Raw genomic sequence first — 14,479 nt, forward strand, 5'->3', positions numbered from 1 at the left:
TTTTGAACTCAAATAAGATGAAAATTATAATGAGCAGTTGTGACAGGTTACTTACCTATATGTTGGTTCTCAGATGTGTCAGCTTAGAGGACATAATCAGAAAAAGATGGTAGGCTCTTCGTAATTTCAATCCCTGAACCTAAGATGCACTTCTGCCTTTTTTTCTGAAGGTGCTACCCTGTGTGTCATCTGCCAAGACAGAAGCTCCTTACGCCAAACAATTGTCCGCTTAGAGCTGGAGGATGAGTGGCAGTTCCGCCTCCGAGACGAGTTTCAAACTGCTAACAGCAGTGATGACAAGCCCCTCTACTTTCTTACTGGCCGCCACGTATGACCTTTCGGAGACACCAAAAATAGCAAAGGGATGCCTAGGTGGGGTGGGGCAGAAACATTTATTTGGGATTTTTTTTCCTTTAAAGTACAATCACTGTGGAGCAAAGTGCAACATATTTGTTCTCCAAAGAAATCCGCCCCTCCAACCCCAATCTGAGGCAGGTCTCTGGGGTATCACTCTCTTTCAGTTCCACTTTTGGGACCTTCAATTCAGGTTAACTCCACCCTAGGCAGTTATGCAATTACTTAAGACATGGTCTGCCATGGGAGCCTGAGGAGGGTGTACTTTGGAGAAATAACGTGGAGTTTGCATTGTTTTTTCTACTATACTGTGTTAGGGGGAAAACGGACTCTCAGCATTAGCTAGCCTGAATGTGTTACATGAGACTCACACCACTGGTGTGGAATTAAATGAAGATTAACGTTTGAGGCCTGAACCCTCAGTTTCTCTTCAGATCTGTACTTTGGTACAGTACTACTCAGGGGTCTGAAATGATAGAATGTAGAAGATATTTGTATTTTAAAAAAAAAGTAGCTTTGTCTTTCTCTGTGCAGTGTTAGTTTAAGATTTATAATCTTATATGTATTGAAACTTTTGGCAAAATTTCCACACGAGTTAAAAGTTTACTATTTAAACTGAACAAACAAATCAGTAAATGCAGAGCAGGCACTGTATGCATTTATGCAGCTTCTCCTTGCTGAAATTCCTTTGGTTTTTTTCATTCTTTAAAAACCTTTCCAGTCTCTAAGCACACTATGTCTATGAGAATATGGAACAGAGTTTAAACTTGTACAAGGAGAACCTAATTCAGTAGTTGAGCCAATTAAGAAGCTTTCAGCAGTCACCCCATACCCACCCTGTTTGGTTGGGATTAAGCAGTTGGCACCAGCAAAGCTAAATGTCAGGCTCTGGTTCTGTGTGGAATGGAACTAGTTTGTTTCTTTTCATGGCCTCAAGCAAAGCTTCCTTTAATAAAAAATACACTGAATAAATATCAGCTACCTTATATAGACAACACAAAAACTGCTGAAATGGGAAACAGAGCCATAGAAAGACCACTGTTTTAATCTTACCAGTGATTCTTTTGTGAGGAGTAAGAAAGATTCCACTAAAAGTCTCTGACTCACTAAAATCGGTAGGGGGTGTTTTTTCAGTACCAACAGTGTAAGTTTCTCACCATGTATTTTAATCAAACCCAGACTTTTAGAAAATGTTCTAGAACAAATGAAGTCCTTTGAAGTTTGTGCTTAAATTACTCTAGTTCTCATCATTCAACAATTTGACATTTTTCTCATGAGCCCACACATACCACTTAAAATGGCCATTTTTACTTGAAGTCTTACTTATGGCCTGAAACTACTGAGAGGTGGCTGACTCAGCCTGCATTTACTTAGAACAAATAACGTTAACTGACCAGCTTTATTAGCTTGTGATAACAAGGAGTTTACAGTAGTGAAAAAAATGGAATGTACTAATCTGAAAATGGTTTGCAGATCTCTTGGTTTTAATATAGCTTACGATGCTTTAAATGTATTTTGAAATGAACAATTCCTTTAAACCCCATTTTAAATTCTCCTTCAACGAGGATCTGCCTTATGTATACTTTAAAAATACTCATAATTTCAGTACAGAATTTTTGGTAAAGAGGTACGTTTTGAAGCAGGTTGATTTAGATATGAATGTATTTCAATTGTTCCTGTTTTGTTGAAAGGGCCTAATGCAGAGGATATCAAGAAACCCACTGTGCAATATTCCAATATTTATAGGGCAAATAAAATACTTGAAATAATCCCAAAACACTTGTAACTGGGGCAGATGGCCTCTCAGGGTTTCTTCTGGCTTTATGGCTTCAAAGTCTTTATAAAGTGTGTTTTTTGAAAGTAGTAACCTTAGATGCAGGTACTCCGTATTAGGGCTGTACTCTGAAAAATCAAATGATTGTGATCTCTTAAATACTATTAAACCCTGTGGAAGAAAAATGCCAGAACAAAGCCAAAGACCATCACCCCAAAGATGGAGAACTCAAACTGACCTGCCTATTCTTCTCAATGCCTATCTTACTAAGGTTTGGATCTTTTAAAATCATCTTATCAGTATAATTCCTTAGAGAACGTTAGGTCCTTCTCCTTTAAGGATAAAATTGCACAAGCACAGGACACCATGATTTGTTAATACATACCTTGGTGTGTTCAGCTTCAAGCCTTGCCATCCTTTAAAACATTGTGGTATGAATGTGTTTGCTAGGCCTGCATAATTGATCTATAGACCTGTTGAACCTTGCCATGTATGACAGTTCACACAGGTTAATACTGAATGTAAACTAAAATTAGAATAAGAATTGTTGTATTCAATTATTTTGGCTGTAATTTATGCAACTGCTTTTTGTGATTCTTAGAAAAGGAAGCACCTGTGTTACCTTATTACTGTAAAATTTTCTTAACCAAAATTTGGTGAATTACACTAGTCGGTCTACCTCACATTTTGTTTATGATTCTAAATTGTCTTTTAAGTTGTGTCTACCGTATGTTGTCTTTTCATTTAATTTGGTAAATGTATTAAAATTCTCTCCCATCCCCTTAAACAGGAAAAGTGTTTTCTTTACCCTGATTTTCTGGTATGTCCAAAAAAGACTGGAAGTCCACAGATCACAGGCTGGATGACTCTAAGATTCAACTATTCTCACCTAACAGTTCAAGAAAGTGTTAAATAAATACTTGTTGAGTGAAAAGCTGTAGCTTATACAAAGAAGATGTACACACATATAAAGTATCCACACATCATGCCCATTTGCAGAGTTCCCTATTATGGATGACAGATCTTACAAATGATGACTATTAAGGAGGCATTAGAAATATTCATAGTATAACCCCAATCTTTTATAGATGGCAACTGTATTCATTTTGGTGTCCTTAGAAACAGAACTTTGGGTTGCTAGAACTGTGTAGTATGACATGAGGTGTTCATCTCCATTTCCAAACTACCTAAAGAATAACTTTGTTATTTCAGAAAAATGGCTTTCAGTTCTATTAAGTAAAGAGTGCTAGCATAGTAGACTTTGCTACAGAACCATGAAAACTCTCTTCTAGGGGTGTCTGGATGGCTCAGTTAAGTGGCCGACTCTTGATTTTGGCTCATGAACTCACAGTTCGTAAGAGCGAGTCCTGGGTCGGGCTCTGCACTGACAGTGTGGAGCCTGCTTGGGATTCTCTCTCTCCCCCCCCCTCTTCCCCTGCTCCTACTTGCACACACTCTCTCAAGCTTTAAAACAAAACAAAACACACTCTCTCAAGCTTTAAAACAAAACAGAAACACTCTTCTAGGCCAAGGACCCCTGGCTGTTACCTCAGGAGAGACAATAATAAACATTTGTTGAGTGTGGTGACAGATTTGGGAGCAAGCAGAAACTGCCAGAGATCCACTACATACTCCAAAGCAGCTGCTCCATTGGAAAGACTTAAAGCTGTGGATCTGATTGCTATTCCTTTGGATTCAACTACCTAAAGCTGGAATAACTTTCAGTTTATTCCAGGGAACAAATATCCCTCAGGCCTCTCTTTAGTCATGGAAACTGGCCCTTAAGCTTTCTCCAGGTCTAGGAGAATTCTGCCCTAGCACTGAAACCCTGGTTTCACTGAAAGAAACCATCACTAAAGATATTTCAGTAAGGGCCTCTGAGGCCAAGGGTTAAAGCCATTCATTCACACAATAAATTCCTTCTGCTCTTAACTTTCAAGTGCTGAGCTAAGGAAAGCATCTACTTCAGTGACTATGACAAAAGATGAAATAAGTTCTAAGAAAAAAAGCAAGTTGTTTTCTGACCACTTCTTTGTTCTGTAAGTAGTCCAGTGTATTTTATTTTTACTAGAATGCTATGGCAGGAGGAGGGGTTATTATAAGACCGTTATCTTCCCTTTATCTGCCCAAAGGCCCAAGAGCCATGAGAATAGGTCAAAGACATACATATGTCTACCTTCCATAAATCAAATCAGCAACCGTAACTGCTGGTGACATATGGTTAGGCAGGTCTCTATCTGTGTTCCTATCCAGACACCCTAGCTGGGCAGCCACGCAATGTAAGCAAGAACAATTAAAATATCAATGCATGTCCATTATACTTACTGTCCTTAAGATAGTCATATTTCACCCAATGGTAAAATACTGATTTTTTAGTAATTCTTGCAAAATAAAAACACTGCACGTCCTTGTAAACAAGGGCATAACCCATAAAACCTTGTGGTTCCTGTCTATACTTGTAGTTTCTAGAACATCTATACAGCAGGTATTTTTATAATGAACCAACAACTATTCAAGGGCAGCTAACAAATTCATAGGCATCTTTAGATCATCACAATTACAGAATCAACTTATTTTGAAGTTTGACTGGCCATTAGTGGATACTCACAGTGTCCATTACTGCCTCCACCACTCTGAAAAGACCACTCTTCTTTTTCTAGTGTCACTCTTCAGCCTTCAATTGTGATATGACAGTGCTGACCATTCTTGATTCTTGAAACTCTTCCTTTGGTTTCTACCACTCTCTTCTGATCCTCTGACCTCTTCCCAGGCACTCTTCTTCAAGACTCTTAAATGATGGTATTCCTCACAACTCTCTCCTACCATGTCATTTTACAAACCTCAGGGTGGGGACATCTCCTCTAAACCTCTGAATAATTATTAAATTTCCTTAGTTCAAACTTCTCTCAAACTCTAGATCAACATATCCAATTATATACCAAACAGGTGTCTCCCCTTGGAGATTCTGCAACCACGTCAAAATCTTTACCAAAATTGAGCTCATCCTTCCTAGTCCAATTCTCCCAGTAATTCTCCAGTATTCCCTTCTGAGCCAATCCATCTATTCAGTTACTCAAAATTCCAAATTACCCTAAATTCTTTGCCATGATCCTTCTCTGGCCAGTTATCAACTCTTTCGATTCTTCCATTTTGTCTCCTCAAAGTTTATCTGTTTCCTCATCTTCATCAACACATCATAACTTTAGTTCAGTGTTTCAACATTTTTCACCCAGACTCCTATAAAGCAGTCTCTTAATCTCTAAATTCCAGATTCTTCACTTGAGTTGTCATGACAATTAAATAAAATAATGCAGCACTATATTAAAGGTGTGACACATAGCAAACACTCAAAAGTTAGATGTTACTAATACTATTCTTACAGAAACACCTAGATTGTAAAAGTTATTTGAGGGGCTGTTTCTTCAATATAAACATGAAAACAGTCTTCCTAGTAATTGTAACATTTAAACCAACCAAAAGATATATATTCTCTATTCCCAGGTCCCCTAGAAAATACCAACTCTGGCTCCCCAAAGCAGCATACCATGTTTCTATGCAAACTGGATCTGTATTATGAGATTAACAGTTAATAGAGCATCTATACTATACACGAAAATTGCATGCTCTTTTTAAAAAGTTACAGTCCCTGTCGGGCAAATGATGACACCAGGGGTGACTGTAAGAGTTTAAAGTTCAAAGGCAAGGGAGTGTCAAAAGTCAGACCATTATGATGAGTCAAAGGGAAATATTTACACCCCTACAAAGAAGAGTACAGAGCCTTATACCACTCTATAAATGTGAAAAGCATACATCTATAGGGGGATAAAATACACACCTGATAATTTAAAGCTCTAAATTTCAGCTGGTTTTTAATGAAGATATGATTATCATTTCAGCTCATAAAAATAATCTATGTTAGACCATAGTGGTGCTTCATTCTTGGGCTATGGCTCTTTCTTCAAAAGATCAGAATATTTCCATGTTAGGATTTTGCTTTTTGAAGACCAAGTTCAGAATTGTTACTGACATACTGATCCTTTGGCAAAATGGTGAAACTTTTAAGAAGCCACTATTTTAATTCTATTTTAAGGTATCAAATTTAACTCCCTGAAAAAGCACAAATGACAACACACTGTCATCACATTTATCACTTAGAAAAAGCTATCAAGTATTTTATTATTTTATTCTACATTATATACAAGGTCATAAAAGGCCACAGCAGTTTTTCAACATATAAACCCTTTAAAGTAGAGGGCACTATGAAGGATAGACAAGTATCAAAATGAAGTCCAGTAACGCAGGCATATACTCAGTGTAGTATTTCTGAGGAATAACAAAGCAGATACCAAGTCATCCATAGTTAGCTTACAACTATTCCACAGGTTTTTATAAAACCTCTTTGGGATCTGTTACTAGCCTAAGTGTACCCAATTAACATTTATTTTAAGAAATAAAACCAGAATGAAAGAATAATAAACTTTAGAGGGTATTTTCTAATTCTAGTCACTACAATAAAGCTCTCCAAGAAGGAAAGCCTCTATTCTATACCACCTTCCACTTCCTCCTGCATCGAGAATAGGAAAGAAAGAAATGGAAGAAAATGCTCAATATTCCAAATTCTTCCTGCTTATTTGGAACTTTGCTTTTTTGCAGGGGTTCCTTCAAAATGTATTTCAGACCCTTTAACAATTAGCTTTGAATTCCTAAATAGGCAATATTGCACCCTCCTTGAATAGTAACTCAAAAACATTGTTTTCCGCTCTGTAAAAATACAATCTTTAAAACTATAACTGGTATCAGCAGATCAATATAAAAAAATACAGTACCAAGCTACACTGGTATATTTCCATATTAAGAACTTCAAAATATACTTATCACTGAGACCATAGTCCTTGCATTAGTTTTCAGTCCACTATGAACAATTATCTGCTGCATGTAAACATGTCTAAATAACTATAGATAAAATACATCAATCATAAATTTCTGTAAAAGATAATAAAATATCTTCTTTAAAAAACAAAACAATAATAAGCTATTACTGCATTGTTTCCAATTTTATGAAAATGGAACAACCTTATGGTTGTTGCCAGTCCTGAGTTCATTGTAATAAAAATGGCCCTAGTTCCTGGTTAAAGTCAGCAACCAATCCATTCTCTTCAGTAGATGTCTTCTAGTACTGCAAGCAAGAGGCAAGAATTTGTTTTAAGTGTTATTTTGTCCATTAATAAAATTATATACCAGAAACTGACCAGTGCCACAGTACTGTGTTGCAAAGAGTTTTCCATCAGGAGTGGGATCTGAGAAAGCAATTTCTTCTTTACTCAAATATGAGCCATATATAAAGTTACTCCTATTAAAAAAAAAGGGGAGGGTGTGAAAGGGTAAAAAAAAAAAAATTAATATTTTTATCATTAAAATTGGAAAAACCTGTCAAATACAATTTGACCAGAAAGACTTTTCAGGTAATGTTTATGTTCTAAAAATCATTGAAAATAACTGTTCACATAGATTATTAATAATGTGAGGTAAGGGGCGCCTGGGTGGCGCAGTCGGTTAAGCGTCCGACTTCAGCCAGGTCACGATCTCGCGGTCTGGGAGTTCGAGCCCCGCGTCAGGCTCTGGGCTGATGGCTTGGAGCCTGTTTCCGATTCCGTGTCTCCCTCTCTCTCTGCCCCTCCCCCGTTCAAGCTCTGTCTCTCTCTGTCCCAAAAATAAATAAACGTTGAAAAAAAAAAATTTTTTAAAAAATAATGTGAGGTAAAAAAATTTTTAGGATGGGAATGCAAGCTAGTGCAGCCATTGTGGAAAACAGTATGGAGGTTCCTCAAAAAACTAAAAATAGAACTACCCTATGACCCAGCAATTGCACTCTAGGTATTTATCCAAGGGATACAGGTATGCTGATTTGAAGGGACACATGCACCCCAATGTTTATAGCAGCACTATCAACAATAGCCAAAGTATGGAAAGAGCCCAAATGTCCATCGATGGATGAATGGATAAAGAAGAGGTGGTATCTATATACAATGGAGTGTTACTCGGCAGTCAAAAAGAATGAAATCTTGTCATTTGCAACTACATGGATGGAACTGGAGGGTATTATGCTAAGTGAAATTAGAGAAAGACAAAAATCACATGACTTCACTCATATGAGGACTTTAAGAGACAAAACAGATGAACATAAGGGAAGGGAAACAAAAATAATATAAAAACAGGGAGGGGGACAAAACAGAAGAGGCTCATAAATATGGAGAACTGACAGAGGGTTACAGCAAGGGGTGTGGGGGGGGGGGGGATGGGCTAAATGGGTAAGGGGCACTAAGGAATCTACTCCTGAAATCATTGTTGCCCTATATGCTGATTTGGATGTAAATTTTAAAACTTTATTAAATTAAAAATTTTTTAGGAAAGCAACAACGGTTTTAAAAACATTTACTCAACACCTTTTCATGATAAAAACACTCAACAAATCAGAGTAGAAGGAACTTTCTCAACCTGATAAAGAGCATCAGAGAACATTAAAGTTAATGTGAAGACTGAAAAGTGTCCCCCAGAGATCAGGAACAAGTTAAGGCTATCTGTGTTTGCACCTCTTCCATTCAATAGTGTACTTAACTGCAGGCTCTAGTCAGGGCAAGTAGACAAGGAAAAGGAACTAAAAACCAGATCAGGAAGGAAGAAGTAAAAAACTCTTTTTGGACACTTTTGGATGATCTTATATATACAAAAATCCTAAGGAATTCACACACAAAAAATATTAAATCTAATTAAAAAGGAGTTCTGAAAGGTTGCAGGATACAAGATCAAGATTAAAAAATTAATTGGGGGTGCGCCTGGGTGGCTCAGTCAGTTGGGCGTCTGACTTCGGTTCAGGTCATGATCTCATGGCTCGTGAGTTCAAGCCCCACATCAGGCTCTGTGCTGACAGCTCGGAGCCTGGAGCCTGCTTCTGATTCTGTGTTTCCCTCTCTCTCTGCCCCTCCCCTGCTCTCTCTCTCTCTCTCTCTCTCTCAAAAATAAGTAAACATTAATAAAATTAAAAAAAAATTAATTGGGGCGCCTGGGTGGCTCAGTCCGTTAAATATCTGACCTCAGCTCAGGTCATGATCTTGTAGTTTCTGAGTTTGAGCCCCTCATCGGGCTCTGTGCTGACAGCTCAGAGACTGGAGCCTGCTTCAGATTCTCTCTCTCCCTCTCTGCCCCTCCCCTGCTTGTGCAAAAAATGAATAAACATTAAAAAAATTTTTTTAATTAATTAGATTTCTATATACCTGAAATTAACTATCTCAGGAGTAAGTTTAACAAAAGAAGTGTAAAACCTGGAAACTTAAATAAAGAGAAAGATAACCCGTGTTTATGAATCAGATCTATGGCTGCTTTTGCAGAAATTAACAAACTGGTGTCCTAAAACTCATATGGAAATGGAAAAGTCATTGAATAGTCAAAAGAATCTTAAAAAAGAACAAAACTGAAGAAGTCATACTTCCTTATTTTACAACATACTACAAAGCTACAGAATTGAAAACAGTGTGCTACTGGCATAAGAACAGATCAATGGAATAGAATTGAAGACTCCAGATATAAAACCCTGACAATCAATGATTTCAGACATGGGTGCAGAGACCATTTGATGGAAAAGACCAGTCTATTTAACAAATGGTGCTGGGACAACTGGATATCCATATAAAAAAAAAAATGAGTTTGGGGGCTCCTGGGTGCCTCAGGTAAGCATCCAACTTCAGCTCAGGTCATGGTCTCACGGTTCTGTGAGATTGAGCCCCATGTCGAGCTCTGTGCAGACAGCTCAGAACCTGGAGCCTGCTCCAGATTCTATGTCTCCCTCTTTCTGTGCCTCTCCCCTGCTCATGCTCTCAAAAATAAACATTAAAAAAAATAAAAAATAAAAAAAAAAAAAAAAAGAATGAGGTTGGATCTCATCTCACATCATACACAAAAATTAACTTAAAATGAATCAAAGACCTAAATGTAAGAACTAAACTAATGAACTCTTAGAGGAAAATATAGGTATAGATCTTTGTGGCCTTGCATTAGGAAATGGCCTCTTAGGACACCAAAAACACAAATGACAATAGAAAAAGATATATAATTTGGAGTTCAAAATTAAAGACTTTTGTGCTTCAAAGCACATAAAAAAGATGAAAAGACAGCTATGAAATGGTGGACAATACCTGCATGCCCATCAACTGGGATGAAGAGATAAAGAAGATGTGGTATATATACACAATGGAACATTACTTAGCTATTAAATGAACGAAATCTTGCCATTTGCAACAATGTGGATGGAGCTAGAGTGTACTGTGCTGAATGAAATAAGTCAGTCAGAGAAAGACAAATACCGTATGATTTCACTCATATGTTGAATTTAAGAAACAAAACAGAAAAATATGGGGGGGGATGGGAGGAGGGAGAGAAAGGAAAACAAATCATAAGAGACTCTTAAACATGGCGAACAAACTAAGGGTTGATGGAGGGAGGAGGGTGGGGGATGGGCTAGTGGGTGACGGGTATTAAGAAGAGCACTTGTTATGATGAGCACTGGATATTATGTGTAAATGATGAATCACTGAATTCTGCTCCTGAAACCAATACTACACTATATGTTAACTAAAATTTAAATAAAAATTTGAAAAAAAAAATTCGGAGATCATATATCTGATAAGGGACTTGTCTCCAGAATATATAAAGAACTATTATAATAAGAAAAACAATGGACACAGGATCTGAATAGGCATTTCTCTAAAAAATATATATAAATGGCCAATAAGCACATGAAAAGATGGTGAACATCATTAGTCATTAGGAAAATGTAAATCAAAACCAAAACAAAATACCACTCCACACTCATTAGGATAGCTAAAATTATGACAGGTGTTGGTGAGGATATGGAGCCTGTTATGTGGCTGGAGGGACTGTAAAATAGTGTAGCTGCTTTGATAAATGAACAGTTTGGCAGCTCCTCAAAATGTTACACAGTTACCATATGGCCCAACAATTCTACTCCTAGGTATATACCAAGAGAAATAAAAACGTGCAAACCAATTACCAAGAAATAAAAACACACAAAAATTTGTACATGAATGTTCATAGATTATTCATAGCAGCCAGAAAGTATAACCAACCCAATGTCCATCAACTGATGACTGGATAAATGAAATGTGGTGGTATATGCATACAATGGGGTATTATTTGGCAATAAAAAAAGGGATGAAGCACACAGATACACGCTACAACATGGATGAACCTTGAAAACATGCTTAGTAAAATAAAACAGTCACAAAAGGTCATATATTATAGGAATCCATTTATATGAAATGTTCAGAATAGGCAAATTCATTCAGATAGAAAAGTACATTAGTGATTGTAAGAAGGTGGGGGAGAGGGAAATGGGGAGTGATTTCTAACAGGTGTGGGTTGTGGGGGGACAGTGATGGAAATGTTCTGGAATTGGAAAGTGATGATGGTTGCACAGCCTTCTGAATATACTAAAACCCACTGACTGTATAGATGAATTTTATGCTACGTAATTACAGCTCAATACGGCTGTTTTTAACAAAAAAAAAATTTTTTATTAGCCAGGATACAGACTATTAGAATTTTCACACTGTAATCTTAAAGGAGGGGCAGGGCGCCCGGGTGGCTCAGTTGGTTAAGCATCTGACTTCGGCTTTGCACTGATGGTGAAGAGCCTGCTTGGGATTCTCTCTGTCTCTCTCTGTCTCTCTCTGCCCCTCCCCCACTTGTGCTCGCTCTTGCTCTAAGTGAATAAACTTAAAAAAAAATTAAAGATAAATAAAACTGCTTTTCATTTAAAAAAACAAAGGAAGGGCAATGCCCTCATATTTAGGACTAGTATTTCAGCAGCTGCATTTTCCAGGTTTAAAGAGCTAGAAATATACCTGCCTGCACTCATCATGAAAAGTGTGGGTAGACCTGAGCCCTCCTGGATCATTATTCACAATAAAATAAGGGGGAAGAGACCAGAAACACATTAAGGCTCTAAGATTTCTAGAGCCTTATGACCTCACAATGATGAATTACTTTGAAAGCTATACCTACAGTAATCGCACACAGGGATTTTAGGAATAAACAAAAACAAGAGACTGACATGAAAACCTCATCTGCATGATTAATTTGAACCTCCATTAATCTGTTAGCAAAGGTACTTTAAAAGAACAACAACAAAAAAAACATGCAATTTATTTGAGTCTTTTCCTCTATACCTTTAATTTAAAATCAGGCAATAAAAGCAAAAACTAGTAAGAGACTTAAATAATTTACAAATAATATTCTTAAATTAAGACAAATTTTCCTAAAAGCTAAATTCCCAAAAAACTTCCCACACTGATCTGATTTTCTTTCAAATTCTCTGATATTGAACACAGTTTGAAATAAGTGGGTTATTTTGCCCTAATATAGTTACAAGTAAGCAAAAATGGTTTACCAGTATTTAACTGATAGTGCTTTCTCCCCCCTCAGATTAACTTCACATAAAAACACAGATCCAATATGCTGACAATCTTATGCAAATTTTAAATTAAGAAGATAAAGATTATACATTTAAGATTAATTAAATGCCAATCTTTATACTAAAAATCTGCTGAAATCTTAGAACAACAGAAAATGACTTGAAGAATTACATTCAAGTTACCTTAGGCATTCAATCATGCGAGAGGCAATTTTCTTCCTACGCATCATGCTGAATACCCATATCCGACTGATCCCACAGATTGCAGGCTCTGGCAATGTTGAGCAGCACCAGGCTTTCTGCCTTTCAAATCTGACTTTTTCTTCTTCTGACCTGATAACTGGAAGTTTCTCTTCTATAACTCTGTAGCCCTAATATATCAAAATTAGAGGAAAAAATTTTAAAGTAAGAATATTAATTATCAGTTGTCTAGTACTAACCTTGGTGAGGAGGTCACTACATGTGTCTGGCTTCTTAAACTATGGGAGTCACGTATATTTTCACTCCCACTTTAGCAGGAAATAGACCTGAATCTCCATTCTATTCTAATTCACTTACTAGTTATGTCACCATGAGAGAGGTAACTAATTAAGATTTGAGATCCTCATCTATAAACTAGAGATATTTATCACCTCTTTCAGAAAACTGTTGAGAAATTAAATAAGGTAATACATACAAAATACCTTGCCATCATGGCTGGCCCATAATGGCAACTGAATGTTATTTTTTTCCTCTATTACCCACATTCCAAGGACCAGCAAAGCACATGTGAAGAACTCAGCAGTCGTAACAACTGTCTGTGTGATTGCTGCCACAGTTTTAGGGTTCACAGCTATGCAAGAACTAGGAATAGGAATGGCAGAAGAATCAAGAGTTTTAAAAGCTGCTTTCCCCACACTCCCGTCACTTAAAAAAAAAAAACCACCAAAGTGCTTTAAAAAGCATGATGTCTCCTCTACCAGTCTAGTTGGACAACAACCAGCCTTCTGATGGGACATGGTACAACACTTAAAACAATCAGACAATACAATGAAGAATTAACAACAAACAGCCATTACATAACTATCTTCTAAACACTGCAAAAATCATTTGTGGAACTAGGCAGAACAGAAATGAAAAAAATACAAGGGTTTGCACTATGTAAAATTAACTCAATTTCAATATGGCAAACTCTGCAAGCCATTTCATACCAAATTTATATCCCCAAATCACCTTATCAGCTATTCATTTAAATCAATTTTGTGAAAATAGACAGCAAGATGCATAAAGCTATACAATTTAAGGCTGAAATTTAACATATAGAAATTAGTTCATGCAGACTTGTTTCGACTTTGTTTCGTTAGAAAACTTTATGATAAAATATACATTTGCAGGCAACTATTTATATACTCAAAGATACCAACTGAACAAAAGTCAAATCCAATGTGCACTGAATTCATGAACAAGAGCTCAGCTGAAAAAAGCCAATTTAAATAAGGTATGCCTTCTTTGAGCATAAACAGAATCTTCTGTTCTCCTAAGTTGGTCTATTAGTACATAACTTACCCAATGTGAGCATATACCTTTTACTGTGATTCTTTTATTTAGTTTTTGTACAATTTGGCTCCTAAATACAAACCAAATTCTTACCTAGCACTCAACCAAAGAAGTGGTGATCTATTCTGGAGATGGGCAACTTTTTATAAAGAAAGGCTTTGTAGCCCACCTGACTTCTGCTGCAACTACTCAACTCAGTCTTTGTAGTGGAAAACCAGCCACAGACAATATGTAAGCAAAAGGATATCACTATTTTACAGTAAGATTTTATTTACAAAAACAGGCTGGGTTTTGTCCTCAGGCAACAGTTTGCTAACCTTTGCTTCATT

At 36.8% G+C, this 14,479-nt stretch overlaps 2 protein-coding genes across 18 annotated transcripts in view; one reads left to right on the top strand and one right to left on the bottom strand.

The window, feature by feature from the left end:
- Positions 1 to 2,915, top strand: part of GREB1L (GREB1 like retinoic acid receptor coactivator) — a 279,671-nt gene extending 276,756 nt beyond the window's left edge. For all 15 annotated transcript variants that reach the window (XM_053206245.1, XM_053206238.1, XM_053206241.1 and 12 more), the window contains one exon: positions 171 to 2,915. In XM_053206245.1, coding sequence (XP_053062220.1) covers positions 171 to 334 — 164 coding nt within the window. In that variant the 3' untranslated portion in view covers positions 335 to 2,915. The remainder of the gene's footprint in view (positions 1 to 170) is intronic.
- Positions 2,916 to 6,266: 3,351 nt separating this feature from the next.
- The window catches only part of ESCO1 (establishment of sister chromatid cohesion N-acetyltransferase 1), a 73,515-nt gene continuing 65,302 nt past the window's right edge, over positions 6,267 to 14,479 (bottom strand). For all 3 annotated transcript variants that reach the window (XM_015066577.3, XM_015066576.3, XM_053206252.1), the window contains 2 exons: positions 12,798 to 12,985; positions 6,267 to 7,478 (listed from right to left, as the gene is read on the bottom strand). In XM_015066577.3, the coding sequence (XP_014922063.1) occupies positions 7,331 to 7,478; positions 12,798 to 12,985 (336 nt within the window). In that variant the 3' untranslated portion in view covers positions 6,267 to 7,330. The remainder of the gene's footprint in view (positions 7,479 to 12,797; positions 12,986 to 14,479) is intronic.

This window comes from Acinonyx jubatus, chromosome D3, assembly GCF_027475565.1.
Source record: "Acinonyx jubatus isolate Ajub_Pintada_27869175 chromosome D3, VMU_Ajub_asm_v1.0, whole genome shotgun sequence".
Classification (NCBI taxonomy): domain Eukaryota; kingdom Metazoa; phylum Chordata; class Mammalia; order Carnivora; family Felidae; genus Acinonyx; species Acinonyx jubatus.